General features: G+C 35.3%; 1 protein-coding gene across 10 annotated transcripts in view; it reads left to right on the top strand.

The window, feature by feature from the left end:
• Positions 1-20,223, top strand: part of ROBO1 (roundabout guidance receptor 1) — a 1,122,944-nt gene that overhangs the window by 993,646 nt on the left and 109,075 nt on the right. For all 10 annotated transcript variants that reach the window (XM_053903216.1, XM_053903212.1, XM_053903215.1 and 7 more), the window contains 3 exons: positions 15,745-15,865; positions 16,218-16,356; positions 18,746-18,873. In XM_053903216.1, coding sequence (XP_053759191.1) covers positions 15,745-15,865; positions 16,218-16,356; positions 18,746-18,873 — 388 coding nt within the window. The remainder of the gene's footprint in view (positions 1-15,744; positions 15,866-16,217; positions 16,357-18,745; positions 18,874-20,223) is intronic.

The following is a 20,223-nucleotide window of genomic DNA, read 5'->3' as shown; positions in this document are numbered from 1 at the left end:
TAAACTCATTCCAGTACTACAGAGAAGGTACAAGTAGGTTAAGATGCAGAGATAATGTAGCAGAGGCTAAAGATTGCCAGACAATGTGTTTCCTACGTCAACAAATAGTCTTTGGTTCAGGAAACAGGAAATAATATACTATAAAATTTTCAAGTTTCCTCTAAGTAATATAATGAACGTCCCTATGAGTACAAATCCTAACATATGTGAAAAATCAGAATAGTCTTGAATAATTTTGTCATTGTACAACGTTGATGTTTTATCCTGTTTTTTGTTGCATGCTGTTTGTCAGAACTCCTTTAAACCTCCTGAGATGGTTCTGGCCTTCCGATTTTTTTTTTCCAAACAGACTTCCGAAAAAAGAGTTTAGAATATTTTTCCAAAATCTAATCCCACCCAAATGTTAGTTTTAGCCAAAGCAACATTAGAAGACATAGAGGAGTACCTAGCAGATCTGCCCAAGCCTCCTTCCATATGGAATTCTGCCAACTCCTGAAATTCACTGGGCTGAAACCTAATGTGGATGTATGCCGCTGATTAGCATCCATGATACTTCAGTCGGAGTAGACCTTCCAAAAAGAAATGCCTCAGAAATTTCAATAACCGGCTAAAAAAAAGTCATACCCGATAATTCAAAGTAATTATCAATACGGTATATTAACCAGAAGTATTATAACCCTACAAAATGAATACACATGGTCAGATGACAAAGCCTATAATAAGAATTTCCGATTAGTTTGGTATACTAATAGAGAAAGCAGACTTACAAACGTTGCTTCCCCCTCCCTCACCCTTTTGTTCCCCTTATAATATATGCTCACTCAAGCAGCTGTGTTTCTTAATTTTCTGAGACTTTGATATATTTGATCAGGCCATTATATTCCTCCAAATAGCCAAAGACTAGTGAAATTTTACTACTGTCTGGGAGCATTTTGTTTAATTATGAGTTAAAGTCATTAGCCAAATTAAAGGTATAATCTGTGGTTTCAAGGATGGTGCTCTAACCAGTTTATTTCATTTTTGATGTTCTGTTAAGCACAGATGAAATGCTTCTCTAAAAATACAGTTTTAAAATTTATCTTAAGGCATTGCTTACAGATCTTACCTGTAATTTGGAAAACATTTAAATCATAACAGAATACTTTCTGGTAAATTCTCTATTTTAAAAAAAAAGTTGACTTTTCTAATTGCTTGCAAATTTTGTGCTTGCTTACGATGACCAAGCCTTCACTTGTTTTCTGTTTACCATAGGCAGGATGAATTGTAATCTTAGAAACAAAGTAGTAGATTCAGAAGTGCACTTGATTGTACAAGGCATTCTTTCTTTAAAACATGGTCCAAGATGCAGAAATCAAAGACATTATGTTAAGCCTTTAAGTTTTAAATTATTTTTAATCTGACCACTTTAAAGGGGGTTGGGATTTCTTTTTCATTATTTGTAATTGGCTAAGATTGACTTTATTTCTCAATCTTGTCCATATTATCACTTTTATTTAAAGACATTCTCTCAAAAAATAATCCCAGATTTTATGCTGAGGCTGATTTCTAAACTAATGCTGATTTTGCATTTCTTTTGTTTAAAGGATAGTTGCTTTAAAAGTACTAACATTTATTGGTAACATCTGACTACTTCAATTTTTATCTCCTTAAACTCAAAGAATTTGATAATATGATAAATAGTACACTTGTAAAATAATCTGGTGTGCATTAACAAAATTGCTAACAGATGGCATAGGTTTTCTCTTCTTAAATCTTATAAATGTAGGTGATCACGAAGCTTTAAAGGCTGGTCACAGTAGACAGAGGCTCATATTTAAGTCACCTTTAAGAGCATCATCTTGTATGGGAAAATTTCAAGAGCAGTTGATCTCAATATGTATAAAACTGGTTGAAAATAATGGAAAATTGTCTCCTTGAGTGGATAATGTGTAATTTGCTCAGGAATCCATTATTTCATGTTTCTTTGTCTTCTAACATTCACAGTGTCACTCTTCTTTCACCAAGACATTATTACATCACTATACTGCCCCATGCATCATGCTTATAAAAGATCATGTCAGGTTTCCCCATCTTTATTAGGGAAGCTTATAAACATTCTGTTTAAATTATAAACATTCCATGATACGAGGTGCATGTTTATATGGAAAAAGAAGAACCATTCCTCTGTATAGAAACTAATATAAAATATTTACCTAACTCCACTTTACTTGCAAAGAACACATGCATATGTCAAGTGTAAACATGCACATTTTTCCACTGGCAGCTAGACGGATTAATGGCAATTAGGTTGGATATCCAGATCAGTCAGGCTTAAATATGGAGATGGGAAGGAGGTCTATCAAGCTAGCACTCTCAGGGAGGTCCACCAATAGCACCTATTTCTTTGCCACGCCCTTGAGTCTTGGGATATATACATCTGTAGGATATTGCTAATTTGTGGTTTGTGGTGTGGGATGCAAAGAAAATATGAGTTCCTGCTTTTGTTCAAAAGGAAGAACTCTATATAAGCTTTATCTTGGGTCTGCGGAGAATGAGCTCCAATGCACTTGCAAAACTGGAGCGTGTTTCTGATATTCTGAGTGCCTTGGGTCTCTCATCCCCAAATGGGAAAATATACTTCCCCTTGTAAGACTCTTGTAAAAACAAAAGATGATGGATGTGACAGTGTCATGTATGTAGCACATGTTGACATATTCTGATTTTCATTAAATACAACAATAATAATCCAGATTGCTGTTTAAATACATTGGTACACTTATGAAATGTACCATAGATTCCCTGATACAGTTTTCAAGTGTTTTTGGAGAAAACCATCAAGGACATTTTACACTTAGGACTTAATTTTTTCAGGTGTTAGGTTTTTGTGGTTAAGTCCTTTCAAACTGTTGGATCATCAGAGAATTTAAATTTATTTATTACCTTGATATTAAGACATCAGAATTTGAATTTGTTCTCTGCAAGGCAGTGTAAAATGATGTGCTTCTAACATAAATTCTAAAATACCAAGCCTTTTTCTGAAGAAGTGATGAATGAAATCAAGGAATTCTATGTATCTGATTTCTTAGATCTTGAAAAATTTGGTATTTTGCCTTCTATGTAGATGTTGAGCTACCTGCTAAACATATGATAAGCTCTTTGCCATTATAGAATTTATATTCCATGTGGAAGAGAGGCAAGGAACATGGGATAAAGTTTGTTTGTTTGTTTGTTTAATTGACTTTATCTTGTTCCTTGATCTTCCCACTGACTGACATCCCTTCTATAAGCACCTTTCCCAACACTTAATCCTGGAATTTTCTACTTAGGTTTTTATGGATGCAACCTAGGATTTCCAAAAATCTGAATTTCAACTCAAAGTTCAAACAAGACTTGTAGACTTAGGGTCAGGGGCATTTCAAAACACTGAGATTGCTAACACTGTTAATACTTTCTGCCCTAGATTTTCTGTTGGGTAAGCTTTTGTCTTGGACAGGGAACTGAACCTTTAATATCTGAGAAAGATTGTCCTAAACAGTCCCAGTGATTTTTGAAATACTTTTCAGATACACCATTTCCTCTTTAATTTCTTTTTCACAGATAACTATAGAAATATAAGGGGTCAGGATACATTTGTTTTTATTTCTTTTGTTGTCCATGAGTGAATCATTAGTTCTCAGGAAATAGTGAGAAATGTGTGTGGGTAGTTCTGAAGCTGAATGTAGACCATCAAAGAAAGTTCCTTTAAAGCTCTAGCCTCAAACCATTTTTCCTCAGGATTTTATCGTCTTCCTCACATGTGTAAATTACCCTATTTGCTTTCTTAGGTAGTGCTTAGATATATTTTCATTTGTCTTAACATGAGTAGTGTGGGGGAGAAGAGGGTTATTATTTCTATCTTATCACGTGTCCCTTATGAAAGGAGGCACACATTTGCCAAATAATGTAGGTAGGTCGTGGCATAGTCTTGTGATCAATGAAAAAGAATGAAGCACTGGCCATATGGCTATTGAATCTCTGACTCTGGTCTGATGAGCCCTGACTTCTGATTAATCAATTAAGCCTGTCTTTTGCAAGTCTTCTCTTGCTCTCCTTTAACTCCTTGGGATTAAAATACCACAGAATGGGAATGGGTGTTTACTTCGATTTGTATCTACTTTTAGGGATGTTCATACTTGTAGAGAACCTTAATAAATAGTATTAAATGCTTATATTACTTTTTAATGTTTTTTTCAAATTACAAGTGTTTCCATAAAGTCATTCTCCTTACTTAATTTCCATAAAGTCATTCTGAATTTCTGAATCAGAGAATCCCTTGCATACTCAACATTGATTTGATTTTTTTTCTGCCATTGTTATGTATCTTCTTCAGAATATAAGTGAATTTAAATTTCAAGAGTAACCATATTATACAGTCTCTGGAAAAGGCATTATCTTAGCAAGGCATTTGGTGGTGTGGGCAATTCTCACACTGAACCAAAACTATAGAGAAGAACTAAGCATAAGAACTTATGGAGACACAAATGAATTTACTGTTTGAAAAGTATTTTCAGCTGGTGCACTTGTAACTCGAAAGAGCCAAGTGTTTGAAAATGAGCTTTTTCTTCCCTCAAATACTGTGAGCATTTGTCATCTTTATTTCCAGAGTATGGTCATAATTCCTCCATAGATTTTTATTTCAGGCTCTCCTAACAGCGACTGTATGTAAATTCAGAATTATAGCCAGATGGTTGGACAAGGTGATAAAAAGCAAACCTGGTTTTGTAGAAAAGTGAAAATTGCCCATAAGATTGTGTTTTTACCTTTAAAACAGCAGGGCATTGTTTCATGAGAACTGTGAAGGAACTAATACATTAACTTTAACAGCTGTGAGCTAAATTAATTTTTCATATGCATACAGAATACTACCGTGTAACACCTATAATTTTCATGGAGGTAAAAATCAATCAACTTTCTTACTTTTAGCAGATAGCTAGAAAAGTCTATTCTCTCCCAAAACCACTCTTTATATTATCTCCTTGCTACAGGACTTTTGGGTTCTGATCTTAATAACTGGGGAAGCAGACACCTGGGGAATCAGCTGAAAGCCTTCGCTGTTTATCTGTTCTCCATCTCACCAGCACTAAGCAGTTGTCTGCCCCTGATTTGAAATACAATCAATTCAAGGGGGCCTTCTCGGTTGATTGCTTTAGGCTACATAACGGTGACTGGCTCAAGAAAATGGGCCTCGAACAGAGAAAATGCCAAACCCAGGTCTTCACATTGACTTTGAGCCACAGTTAAGAGAAATAGGTGCGTTTTAAGGAGACTGTGTTTCTTTTCTGTTATCCCTTGTTAAAATGAGGATTCACAGAAAGGTCCTCTGGTGATATAAACTAGATAGTCAGAAAGGTCACAATTTATACCTTCACAGAGAAAATCGTCCTCTCCCTGGGACTTAACTGTGTCGCTCTGTAGGATGGTTCCCACTTGCCTGCAATTAACGATACGGCTCTTCCTGAGCTAGTCTATAATCAGATTATCATAGGTGTGCTTCTGCGGCAGCACACCGCCAACTACCGATTTGTAAGTTGCCGTGAGGGAGAAATGAAACGTTCAGTAGGAGAACTGCAAATAACAGAGAGATGCAGCTGCCATAGTCCTAGGCAGTGATTCTCTCAGGCCTGTGTTCTCAGCTGGCAGCTCCCCAAGCTGGGTAGAGCCACGTGTTCCCACTGGGATAATTGCTTTTTCTGCAGGAGTCTCTTGTTGCCTCCCTCTGATGACCCAGTGTGTTTAAACTCCTGGCCGAAATCATGTGGGTTTTTCAATGGTGTTGTGAAGTGTACCAGCAAACAAATGAAATTGGATCATGTTCTCTTCTATGCATGTAGCCTAAGCAAATATGGGACACCAGTAGAGAGATCCTAATTGCCTATTTTTTTCCCTCTCTCTTCTCCTGAGAGAACAGTTGAAAGACCCACAAGTTATGGTTTTCCCCTTGGCATGCTGTCCCTTTTAATGTCAGCAAGAAAAAGGCAAAGTGTCATTTGATTGCTTTCAGTTTGTCATTTTCATATTTTTTGCTAATGAATATGTACTTACCCAGGCATCTTTTTGTTATGTAAGATGTTTTTTTTGGTGCAAATCCCATGGACATTATTTATAATTTGAGTAGGCTGTAGGACAGGAAATGGGCTTGGCATAAGAATGGATGAGTCAATGGATTAGTAATATCCAGGTGAAAACTTTTTACCATGTGATTAAAATCTGACCGAATTAATTTTTAAAATAATCTCCAGTAAAAAAACCAAAACAAAACAAAACAAAAAAACATTGTAAATACTACTCTATAATCTGTTTGTCACAGTTTAAAACTCAGTTTCCCGGTTTCTGGGGTACAGCCGCTCTCACTGTGTCACGAGCCCATGCTGAACTGGTAATGAGGACATGGTGGCTTTACCTAACAACTTCTGCATGTGCATCAGGAAAGCAGGTCACATCTAATCAAGAGACTTGTGTGGGAAATATTTAGAACAGTGCATTTTTTCCCTTCCTTCTCCTCCTTCTCTTTCTTTCCTTCTCTCTCTGTCTCTCTCTGTCTCTCTCAGGTCTCTGTGAACCAAAATGATAAAGCAATAGGGAGAGGTGAACATTTTGCAGAAAATGATTGACAGATAGTAGCCTTTAGGAAACGTAGGAGGAGCATATAAACTCTGTTACCCAGGAAGAAGTGTGATTTGGCTGACCCTGGTTTGTTGTTTATATATTTATTTAAAATAAAACTTATGTTTGGGACTTCACTATGAAACCATGTTGTCATGAATACATGATATTTTAAAAAGCTTTATTTTTTGCACGACAGGAGTAGTAGAAATAAATAAACAAATATTTTCTTGAAATGTATTCATATACTTAAGAAAAGTGTTTATGGTGACTAGAGAAATAGAAATTGTTTTATATCAGTGATTGTTGGTAGTGGAAATTGATCAGAAATTTAAATTTGTATCTGATTACCAACTATGTTAAAATTTAGGTTCCAAAGAGTGAAACAAGAACACAATTATTAATGCGTATATTGAGAAATATAAAGTACCTCTATATGATGTTAAAGCATAATTAATAAAAGCATGAAATTATTTCATTCTAAACATGGCTTTTTTTTTCCCCTAACTGTTCTTACTGAACTACTTACCTGGAGGTGTAAGAAATATCACCAAATAAGAAATACTGCTAATTTCTTTGTTATTGTGTAAAGTCTGAATTATGTGAATTATCTTTTACTTGTAATTTTTTAGATTGCTATGAGACATGTAGTTTATCCAGTCCTTTGTCCATCATTCATATATATAACCCCACTACCACCACCAGTCTTTTTTTTTTTTTTTTTGCTTAATTTAGAATGCAATAAAGTAAGGTTGTTTTTGAAAGATGCTACTGTAGCGTATTAGAAAACATGGATGCTTTAATCTGTAGCGTTTACACTCAGGATTGATACCACTTTTGCAGCCAGATTGGAAAGTAGTGGGTATTCCTTTGTCTCCCTGCTCGAGTCAGATATCTTTTTTTGGTTTATTTTTGTTGTCGTTGTTGAATTAATGTTAAATTTGAAAATAAATAAATAAATAAAAGCTGTTATTGTGACTCTTCTCTTCTTTACATGTCTCTGTTGAAAGGAGTCCTTAGGGACCACCCAAAACTGCCCTGCAGTTTATTTCACCAAGGAGAATGTCTGGGGGCGATGACTGGCCATCTGGGGTACCTGCATCTCATTGTCATTAAGAAGTCTTAAGCCCATGCAAAGTACTTCTCCTCTAGTTCACAACAGCTTGATATCTATTCTGTGGGTCAAAGATCCAGGCAGAATTGACAACATTACTAAGAGATATTCTGCCCAAAGAGAGTTAGTAATAAATTGTTTAAGGATGATATATACTAGACTATAATTCAAAACCTCTCCTCTCATTTACTTTGCAAAAATAGTATCACAACAGTGGCAAAGAATCAAATTTTTCAAAAAAAAATTATTTCCAAACCCAGGTTATTATTTCACTCATGTTAACCCTGCTTATCAAGCCTTTACTACTGTAAATGAATATTTCCAAGCCTTTAAATCTTTCTGAAATTTGTAAACATTCATACTGCACAATATCTTATTGGTATAATGACACCTGTGTATGTCTTATACGTATTATTTAAACATATTTCTCATTTAGCATTCTAAATCATTATTCTTGTAATCCATTATTATGATGTATTTTGAAAATAGTATTTCTAGTAAGGAACACAGATTTTAAATGCAAAATCCATTAAAGGAAATGAGATAAATTATATGACAGTTTGGTGGTTAGCAATTTGAAATCATCTTTGAAGCCCTTAATATAATTAGTGGTTTCATTTTTGGTCTGCTGACTTCAAGTCACATTAAGTTAATGTAATTAAAAGCAGAAAAGATTTCATGTAGCCAAACTAGTTAATTAGCCCCAGTTGGTTTAGTATGTTAACCTAGAGGTGTATGGCTAACGTTGTGGGGTGATGCCTGAAAAAAAAAAATCCTGTGTAACAGATACTGCAAATCATCTGACTTGCTTTAGGGTGGAAAATGAAGACATACCAAGGAGTTCATTTTAAGTTCATCTTTATGTCTGATTTTAAGTACTGATTGCAGGGTAAGCTGTATACTTCATTGAATAACCAGTCAAAAGGCTTAATTTACCTTTTTAAAGAAAACATGCTTCAATGTGTACAAAAATAATCAGATTTTCTTCTTGTATTCTGGAAATAAGAAGTCTTATTGAAGTTCTGATTCTGATTTTTTCATGCTTACCAGGAATATAAAATGATTCTTTTTTTGGTTAAAAAGGTAGACCTTACACCTTATACCTGACTTGTCTATACTATGTCAGTATTTGGTAAACAGTCTAGTAAAGATGAAAACATTCTAAAAAGAGATTTTCAACAGCTTTGAAGAAATCTTTAAGTAGTAGGAGAGAAAGCTTTTTATACCCCTAAGGAAAATGACCATGTATTATTTCTTTAGGGAAAATGCTAGTTTATAAGAATCAAATCATACATTGATATCAAATAATTGATATATATCAAATACATTGATGTGTCCTTTACCTTAATGTCTCTGAAACATTTAAAAAAAACCATCTGAGGCTATTCTGAAGAAAATTATAAAGTGTGAAGATATTTAAAACTTTAAAATTCCTTACCACTTTCTTCTTTTTCTTCCTCCTCTGTCTCCTTCCCAAAAGGGAGGCAAGTCCACTGGGACTTTTGTTTTGTTTTGCTTTTATCAGGTATGTAGATAGCTGAGGCCCCCTTTTAAGCACTGTCTAGAGCTTATGGAAATGTGGGTTTCTAATGTGGTTACCACTGTGGTCTGGTAAGGTATATGGTAATGAGGAAGTAGGACCTCTGCCTTAGATTTTTGACATAGGCTGGATGCCAGCATATTGTCTGAAGGCTTAACACGTTCAGCCTCTGCACCACCGGATTATGTTAATTGAAGAAGTGTTTCAGCAGTGCAGTGTGTAACATTGTGTCTGTTCATTATACAAACTCCTTTTTGATAGGTTTACAATTTGCCTGTCAGATCCAGTTGCTGGAAGAGACCTGCCAAGAAATATTTCTTAGCTCATTTTAAATATGGCTGTTTTCATATTTATAGTGTTCTGTGTGCGTTAGACATATTTTTCCTTTCTGTGTAGAGAGGAAATGTCAATTTTTGGTTTGCAAAGGGGCACTAAGATTTAGAACGTATAAAGCCACTCGTTGCAATCAATATCATTGTATGACTCAACATAAAATGGTGATTGTTAAAAGAGGTACTGTACTGCTTGAGAGCTGGTGTGTTATATTTGATCAGTTATTGTACTATGTTTTTTCTGTTCTTCTGTTTATTGAATAAAACAGGCCACCATGTCGTCTACAGTTGTGACCATTGAGAATAAAAGGATGGCTTTTGCTTAGCTCTGTTTCAATTCAGCCATTGACATAATGCCAAAATCAATTTGAATTTGTAGAAATTGAGGACTACCGTTTTCATCATCATTATTATTATTTTTTATTTCTCTGTTTGCTGCATTTTGTTGTTTATTCCTTCCCTTTTGTCGGTTTGCATCTCTCACATCTCTAAGGATGTAAGTGTCTTCAAGGTTTCTTGAGGCTTGTTTAGTTTTCCATTGAGGTTGTAATGTCTGTTTTGGGACCCTTAACCATTATTGTCGGTGAGTATAGAAAGGAATGTAGTATTTCATAATGAAATTATCTTACTAATAAGGTAGAAGGTGTGAGGGGGTATTTATTACTAATCTCAGAAGTCACAGCAATGATTTCCCGAATAGAAAACACATTTTTTTAATGTTTTCTTTTCTTTCTTTTCTATTTATTTTCTTTGAGAGAGAGCATGAGTGAAGGAGGGGAAGAGAGAGGGATACACATACAGAATCTGAAGCAGGCCCTAGGCTCCAAGCTGTCAGCACAGAGCCCAATGTGGGGATTGAATTCATGAACTGCAAGATCATGACCTAAGCTGAAGTTGGACACTTAACGGACTGAGCCACCTAGGTGCCCCTAGAATAAACACTTACTATTTTGTCTAATTTTAACTACCCCTCCCTCCTGTCATTTTAATCCAGCATTTACCTTTAGGCCAGAGCCAAGCCTTTAGAACAAAATTTCTCAGCATCAGCACTACTGACATCTTGGCTGTGATACTTCCTTATTTGTGGAGGACTCCTCTGTGCCTTGTAGGAGACTTTACCCTCTAGGGGGTAATAGCACCACCTTTCCCCTGTCTCAGTCGTGACAACCACAAATATCTTCAGACATGCCCACATATTTCCTGGGAGAAGGTAGGTGACTGCCCTTATAAAGAATCACTGGTTTGGAGGAAATAAGAAAGGCATGATTGGCCAGAGAATTTCTTGCTTCTAAGGCTTTGCTATGTTGATGCGAATAAACATTTTTCTGACAAAAGCAATGGAAGATGTGTCACTAATTAATTTTAATAAAAAGCTTCTGGATGTAGTCTTACAAGGGAAGATTCATTTTGATTAGACAAATCTCTGTTTTAATCATTAAATCCCTAAGTATAACACAAAATAATGTGCAAGCATTTTTCTGAGTACTTTATATGATTCATCTCAATATCCTTGGAGATGTATGTTAAGAGTATGCCCAATTTAGAAATGAAAAACAGGTACAGAGGAGTGATACCTTGCCTGACCTCACATGTACCTAGAGACGGTGATTCCAGTTCCCATGCTCACTTTGCTTTCCTATGTGGATATATCTACTTTTGATCAATTTGAAAGATCATCTGTGCTTTAGAAATCTTTTTTTTTTTTTTTTTACATTTTGCATCTATTTTCATTTTAAGTTGGTTCCAACCAGATAGAGTTGGTAAAGAATACCACTGGGAGGTGGGGGGGAAGATGCAATTTAGTTGACTTCATGTAGCCATGGAGGATTAATATCTATGCTGTTATTCAAGAAAAAAATACATATTTCTCATCAAAAAATGTGTTGTGAGGTTCGTATTTTATTTTCAGGCCTCAATTAGTTACTTTAGTGTTTTTTGGTACAGAAATTATATATAAATAAACAGATATGATAAATGTATGCTTTTGGTCATATTATGATTCTAATGAAAAAGCTTCTCAAGACACCTAATTCATTTTAAAACACTTCTTGTAGAAATGCATGTCATAGTGGTCCATACTACCAGTAAGTATTTACTTACAAAGGACAGAGAAAATATTTTGTAAAATGCCTGGTGAGGTATTTTGTATTTGAACAGTATATATGGTTTAGCAAGGCAATTTGTAAAATAAAATTTCATAGAACAGGAGCAGTTTTGTTTTTTTGTTTTTGTTTTTGGTTTTTTTTTTTTTTTTTATATTTAGTAAAGAAACATAGCCTTGTGTTTCCAAAACATAAGTCTCCTGGTCAATGAATTTAGAAAAGTTTTTGAAGATTGAGCCAAGTGTGATAAACACTTGAATCTTGAACACCACAGACGTTAGGGATGCCTACCCCCTCCCTGCACAGTCAAAAATCTGCGTGTAACTCTTGATTCCCCAAAAACTTCATTGCTAATAGCCCACTGTTGACCAATGCCTTACAGGTAACATAAACGCACATGTTTTGTATGTTATGTGTACTTTATACTGAATTCTTACAATAACATAAGCTAGAGAAAGAAAATGTTATTAAGAAAATCATAAGGAAGAGAAAATACATTTATAGTACTATACCATAATTATACCAAAATCTGCATTGAAGTGGACCCACACAGCTCAAACCCATGTCGTTCAAGGTCACGGGTACAGCTAGAGCTATAGGAATGGGATGTGAACAACACATTCTTCAGGACTTGATGGCTTTCTTTGAATTTGTAGTTCATCTAAGTTATTGTTTCCTCCCATTTACTGCAAGGCTGGAATTTTTTCCTTGAGAATCTCCTGGCAGTTATGAGAATCTCCTCTCATAACTCATGTTAACTAAATTTCCCTTCTTCTCCATGTATAGGGATTCTTTCAAAATATAACAACGTTGGGCTGCAATATATAATGTTAATTGGTACCCCACATGTGGATTAGCAAGTTGATTTAAAACTCTAAATTCCCAAGTATTTAAGATTTGTAAAAGTAAATTAGTACTATATTATACTGAAACTGTAAAAATGTCTGTACCGTTGAAAATTATTTATACTTTATCATTCTTTGACTTTCATTTTTTTCCACATTTGAGTGTATTTTAAAATTATCCTTAAAGCCTTATATTTTATTGTATATATAATTCACTGGCTTTTAAAGCAAAAGGAACACTTACAGCATTTTAAGAGTTTACTTCCTCTTATTTTGCTATAATTATTACTTATTAATGTACAATCCCTTCAGAAATGAACTGACTACCTAAATATGCGGAAACATTTAAGGTTAGATTCTGAGACATAAGAGGCTCAGTATCTTGTCCAAAATTAAAGAACCAGTAAAGGAACATCTAAGGACCACATATCAGATCATTTAACTTTCCTATCAGGAATAGAATGTGTTACCTTCATTTTTGCAGGAATTATTTTGTTTCCTCAAGGTTTTGGAAATGTTTAGGTGAGGTGTTGCAAAATAAGTACATGACAAAAGGTTACAGTACATCTTAATAGTATGGATCTGAATTTTCTGAACCTCAAGAAATGAAATTTATTAAATTCAAGTTTATTAAATAGCAAGTATAACGGTGCTGTGGGCTGTGTGTTTCCTGTCATTTGTGCATCTCATGTAGCCAAAGACATATCTCTTGGGGAATATCTGTTCCAACTTGCTAAGTGACATTGGGCAAGTCACTTTCCTTCCACAATTTTTTTTTTTTTTTTATTATTTGCTAGATATTGTGACAGGTCCTTGGGGCTATAAAGACAAATTAGATATGCTTCTCTGCTTCAGAGTTCACAGTCAGGGGGGAAATCTGGCGTTTAAATGCAAAATTAAAACACACTGTGATGATGGGCATAGTGCAGGTATACAGGAAAAGAGGTTATACTTTCTGAGCTGCTGGTTCCTTAAGTGAAAAATGAAGTTATTATAACACTTGCCCTTACAGCCTCACAGCAGGGGTATGAGAAAGACCAAATTTAAATGATATATTCACACAAAAGCCACTTTATAAAACATAAAATAGCACTGTGAACCAATAGCCTGCAGGTTGGGAATACATTTGAATTAAGAAACACACTTTGAGTTCTTCTAAGGAGATAATTGCACATGTGAGAAAAGATATATGCAAAAGAATGCTGATTTAGAAGAGGGAAAATGAATTATCTTAAACATCTATCAGTAGGGGAATAGTTTGGTAAAATATGATAAATCTATATGATGGAATATTATGTGTAAAGGAATCCTGTGCACAATGGAATACTATTTTGTCATTGAAGTTAATGGGGAGGATCTGTATACATGATCTTCAACATTTAAAATGCAAAATATTCTCAACATATTATTGAGTTCGAAATGCATACAGAAGAGCATATACCACATGATCTTACTTTAATGAAAGTGTGTGTGTAGATGTAGATCTTTATATCTATCTATATCTGTACATCTGTATCTGTATCTAATCTGTATCTATCTATTGTGTGTGAGAGAGAGCCAAAAGAAGAATGCATACAAAGTTACGATAGTAGTTAACTCTTGAAAGACTTGTTTGTTTTTGTGTGACATTTATTTCTTTGTATTATTCTGTCTGAAATTTAGGTAAGTATATATGAAAACAGTATATATTAACACATCTTGTAACTGCTGTAAACCTTTATAGAAATGCTTCATTGAATAACAGGCTAGATTTTGTCTATAAAAGTAGTTGGTATTCAACAAAAATCACCTGAGTGAGGCATTATTCTAGGTATGAGGGACAGAGTCATGAACAATGCAGAGAAGAGTCCCTGTGTGGTTTTTGTAATGGTACCGAGAGAATCATGATTATTGTTTAAAAAAAAACGACTGAAAAAATATTAAGTTCTAAAGCCACAGAAATTAAAACTGCACTGTTAATATTTGATTTGTCCTAATATATAAAGACTTGGATGCAATGTCTAGTTTGGGTATCTGGATTGAAACTAAGCAATTAAAATACTGCAAAACAGTATGACCCCACCTTTGTAAACGAGTGGTTTCAATAAACTCCAAGTTTATGATTAAAACAAAAAATTATGTTTGAGTAGTCCTTTCCTGCCTTCTGCTTTGTATCTCTTAATCTTTCTCTTTTTCTTTCTTTCTTTTCGTTCTTTCTTTCTTTTCTCCTTCCTTCCTTTCTTTCCTTTTCTCTTTCTTTCTTTCTTTCTTTCTTTCTTTCTTTCTTTCTTTCTTTCTTTCTTTCTTTCTTTCTTTCTTCAGTACACTGTACAGAATAACTGTGAGGTTGAGGTTAAAACCTGCATGAAGAAACATTCTAGAAGTTATCCCTGACAAAACCTTTCTAAGGTTCAGAGAATTAGAGATATTCATGGGTAATTGAACCCAACTCTCCACCAAAAGCATATTAAATTAAGTAAAGATAGTTCAATTTCCGCATCCCGCTCTTAATTCATGGTTAACTTCAGCCTATTTATTGTACTGGAAGTCTGCTTACATTTGTAATTAATTCTTCTTCAAATAATTAAATGTTCAAGAGTGTGTCCAAATGACTTTCCAGATGATTTATTGGGATCTGTTCAGTCTCTGCCTCCTAAGTCCCCAAGAAATTCCTTGGGCAGCAGAAACACATACATTATTTTTTTTTAGAACACGTCAGTTTCTGTGGTGTTTTGAATCTTTAAAGATATGTTCCTTTAAAACAACTCTAACAAATTAAGTAATTAGGGTCATTTTTATTTCCACATCTTCTAGTACCAGAATATGCTTCCTTGAAATCAATTGTAGCTAATATGTATTTACATATTAATTACACTAATATATGGTGTTAAGAATTTCCTTTTTTTTTTCCTACTTGCTAACCAAATTACTCATAGAATTTTTCTGTTTTCATTTAACCAAATAATATGAAAGAACTTGGCCACTTGGGATAAACAAATTTCTTGTTATATGGAATGTAATAACTGTGTAAGAAGATGTAGGTAAGTAGACATGTTTTGCCCCTTTTCTACTGTACATTTGGTACACATTCTGCCTAAAGTTACTACCTATAAATATAGCAAATACTGCACATCAGCTTTTTGATATCTGTCTTGTAAACATGGCTAAAGTCATGTTAATGGTATTCACGTACAACTTTTTTTTTTTTAAGATTCGAGGAGGAAAGCTCATGATCACTTACACCCGCAAAAGTGATGCTGGCAAATACGTTTGTGTTGGTACCAACATGGTTGGGGAACGGGAGAGTGAAGTGGCTGAGCTAACGGTTTTGGGTAAGTGAAATTTTATCTCATCTCCTCGCTGTACAGTAGATCTCTTGCCATTTTGCAGTATCTTTATACAGGGAGAAAGAAATGACCTTCTTTAGAAGGTAGACCAATATTTTGGGCAGGTGGGAGAGGAGAGAAGACATGAGTAAAGCAGCCTGAGATAAAGTCCCCAAGACATGGGAGGAAAAGGGGGAGAAAACCCTAAACCTAGGGAGGGGCTTCTAGAAGAAGGGGACTATGTGGAATAATTTTGTAAATAATATTTCAAATTATACATGTCTTCACTGGACATCTAAGATGGTTTTTTAATTTGTTTCTCTTTATTTGATCTTAAGATGGCTTTTTCTAATTTTAGAGAGACCATCGTTTGTAAAGAGACCTAGTAACTTGGCGGTAACTGTGGACGACAGTGCGGAATTTAAATGTGAGGCCCGAGGTGACCCTGTGCCTACGGTACGATGGAGGAAAGATGATGGAGAACTGCCCAAATCCAGGTACTGATCAGAAGTTAGCGGAACAATTCATCCATTCAGAATTTCTGTGGTTCTCATCAGAGCAGCACTTGCATATACACCATTAGACTAGTTTATTCTAGACTTTTTGTTCAGGGGCCAGAAGCAGGAGAGTGTCATGCTTCCTCTGAGGGTTTCACATAGGAACTGTAGATTCTTGACCCTGCCCTGCCCAGGGACCCCTTGTAAAATGTGATATTTTTTAAACAGGCTTCTCTTCTGTTCAACCAGAGCACAATTAATAGTAATTTCTTGCATGGGAGTAGATAGGAAAGGGAAGGGAGGTACAACATTAAAGATATAGGTATGAATCAATTTAAAGAGCAAGAGTCTATTTTCTTAGCTACAACACTACCAAGGAATAGTAGAAGTCAGAGTGTCTTGATATCTGTCAAGTCTTTAAATTGGCTAAGAGCAGAGGTACACTTGCAGCCTTAGGGAATGAGACAGTGAAATGAAGCTTTCGGGTATTGTTTTTAAGCTGTCTGTTCATTCATTCAGCAAACATGTGTTGAGTCTTTGCTAGGTTTTGGGGTTACAGTGGCTTAGACATAGTTTCTGCTTTTCAGGAGCTCCCAAAGGAGATTTGTAAGGGTAGATACAGAATAACATAGCAAGCCCTTTGCCACCTAAAATGTAGACTGGTGGGAGTAGGAAATCAGGAGAGAATTCTCAAAGGAAGGTGACATGTAAGCAATGTCTTGAAAAATATGTCTAAATTTAAAAAACAAGACCAAAGAGAAGAGTGTTCCAGGAAAAGAGACATTACAACACAGACTTAAATCTGAGAAAGAACATCACACATTTTGAGGGGTAGAAAGTTTAGCATAACTAGTTCATAGGGCATGTAGCAAGAAGTTACGGGATATCAGGTTGGAGACACTGGGGCCAAATTATCAGGGGCTTTGTATCATCGACTGAAGAATTTTGAATCATATTGCATGCACAGTGATGAATCAAAGGGATTAGAATGAACAGGATTCCTTTTTTTTTTTTAAAGATTTTATTTTTGAGTAATCTCTGCACACAACGTGGGCCTCCAACTTAATACCGAGATCAAGAATTACATGCTCTACTGACTGAGCCAGTCAGGTGCCCTGAACAGGATTACTTTTTAAAGAAAATAATATTTTAGCACTATGGGTATTACATTAGTACAGGGAAAATCTAGTGGCAGGGTCACCTTTGTTGTTTTTGTCCAGATAAGGGATATAGATTGCCTGAACTGGAACACGAGCTACAGACAGGGATCCATAGTGGACTGAAATTTCTTTTTTTTTTAATTTTTTTTAATGTTTATTTATTTTTGAGAGAGACAGAGACAGAGTGTGAGTGGGGGAGGGGCAGAGAGAAAGGGAGACAGAATCTGGAACAGGCTTCAGGCTCCGAGCTGTCAGCACAGAGCCCGATGTGGGGCTCGAACTCACAAACCGTGAGATCGTGACCTGAGCCATAGTCAGACACTCAACCGACTGAGCCACCCAGGTGCCCCATGGACTGAAATTTCTTAGACTAAACTGATGAATTGGATGATTTGTTAGATATAGAGCTGTTGAAGGAAGATATAGGTAGATTGTATTAGGATGAGTTGGTTTATATAATGGGGTAAGCAAAGAAACTTGTACTTAACATATGAAATATGAGATACATGTGGGATATGATGTCGAGCTATTAGTCAGTTGGGATTATGAATTTAGAGCTTCAATGAAATAGGGATTAGGAATGTTTGTGCAGCTGATCAATATATAAAGTACAGTTGCTAATATAACTCATGATATTATGTAGAGTAAAAAGAGTATTGAAGTGAAACTTCAAGAGAATCCCAATATTGAGGGGGAGAGAAGATGAGGCATGGCAAGTGAACTGTAGAATAAGAGCCTGGGTTCTGGTACCAACTCTACCACTAAACTAGCGGAGAACCAAAGACAGGTTACCTTACTTTCCTGTGCCTCCAGTTTCTCATCTGCAAAATGTAGATGATACTTTATAATACTTTACATAATTATTGTAAGAATTTTAAAAGATGAAACCTATAAAACAAAGTCTGACCTATAATAAGAATTTATTTAATAGTCACTGTCTGTTAATTTTAGTTTGGGGACAGTAGCTTGAGGAAATAAATAAGTGCCAGCTTTGCCCAAAATATTCTTTTAGAAAGTAGTTTAATTGTTTACCCAACATAAATATGAAAACAGGTTCTTTCTATCTTCATGCTTGCTTAGAGGAATGCCACATTCCACCTTTAGTTTAAAATTTTCTGAAGGGAACATTGCATGTTGTTTATTTGATGCCTTAGATGGGTTATATTTCTAAATGATGGGATTTTCAAGTAGAAGGTCACTTAACTGTGCTTTTTGTGTTATGTCACTAGATATGAAATCAGAGATGATCATACCTTGAAAATTCGGAAGGTGATGGCTGGTGACATGGGGTCATATACTTGTGTTGCAGAAAATATGGTTGGAAAAGCGGAAGCATCAGCTACTCTGACTGTCCAAGGTAGGGTTTGGAGAAGCTTTTGTCGTGGTTGCTTTTTTGTATCATATGAAATATAATGTTGATATTAGAAGAAAATATTATCTATTTGAGTAGTCCACATTAAATATAGACTTCAAATAATGATATAAATATTTTATTTCAAACATAATTAAAAGAAGTTATCGTTTTCCTATGGGAGCTCTGTAAGCGTTTGTGACAGGAAATTGAATTAAGTTGTTACAATTACGGAGAGTATGTGCCTGAAATCTCTGGGTCTTCAAACACAGAGCCCTTCTAATCTTTTAATTAGATGACAGCTATCACCACGAAAACTTTTGTCTTTAAACGGAAACAAATCTACCATTCCTTCGGACCGCGCGCTTTCAAGGGTCTGTACAATTCTGAACCCCAAAATAAGAGAATTCTGTTTCCCTCTAAAATGTAAGACCCATCCACAGAGTAGGGACTTTTGCCGCTTTCTTTTGTTCCTTCAGTCCTGTGACATAACAAACATTCAGTAAATAGTCGTTGAATGAATGAATTGCACCTGCCCTTTGCTAATTCTGATAAAGATTTATTATTTGATGTTATTGGAACCCAAATGGATGCCACATTTGATGGCTACAAGTTTCGAACGCCAGACTCCCATCTTAAACTGCTGGGCAGAAATGGTTCTTTCACTTCCTTTGTATCTATAATCCAAATGTTTCTCATTTTCATGATCCCTGTTCTCCTTTCTTCATGATGCCATACCGATTATTTCTCACTGTGTCTCATCCGAGAACTCTCCCATTTTTTTTTTCTTTTTAGGGACAAATTCTTATTGTGGAATTTGAGAGACAATGACCTTTAAAACATACTTTGCTGGTGAATCCCTCCCCCTGTGTTTTGACTAGGGTATAGGGTAAACAGGGATTTGGGCCCTAAACCACAGCTTGTTTCTGGGTCTGACATTAGCAACACTTGGAGTTGTCACCTTTTCTGAACACTGGCTCCTCTAAGGCTATTATGAAGAAAAAGGTGCCTTTTGAGGAGTGTTTCTGTTGTGGGCTTTCTATAAAAGATTTTTGTGGGCTTTTTACAGTTAAAAAAAAAGAAGAAAGAATATTTTCTTTTCGGTCTGTAAAGCCATTATGTCCCACTTTGGGGTTTTTAGCTCAACCTCATAAAAACAAAAGGAAAGAAGGGAAAAGAAAAGATCAAGAACAAACATTGAATTTCTGAGGCCTAGACTACTTCTCTTTAATCTGAGTTAGACTTGAACTCCGTGTAAGACTAAAACTGTAAGAAAAGGAAACCCCTTTACGTTTAGAAAAAGCACAAATTTAAGAGATGTCAAATCCCAGTTCAAAAGCCCCCCAGAGGGAGTAA

Source organism: Panthera pardus, unplaced genomic scaffold (assembly GCF_024362965.1).
Source record: "Panthera pardus isolate Hobbes unplaced genomic scaffold, ASM2436296v1 HiC_scaffold_16, whole genome shotgun sequence".
Classification (NCBI taxonomy): Eukaryota; Metazoa; Chordata; class Mammalia; order Carnivora; family Felidae; genus Panthera; species Panthera pardus.
This window is presented reverse-complemented; position numbering and strand designations above follow the sequence as displayed.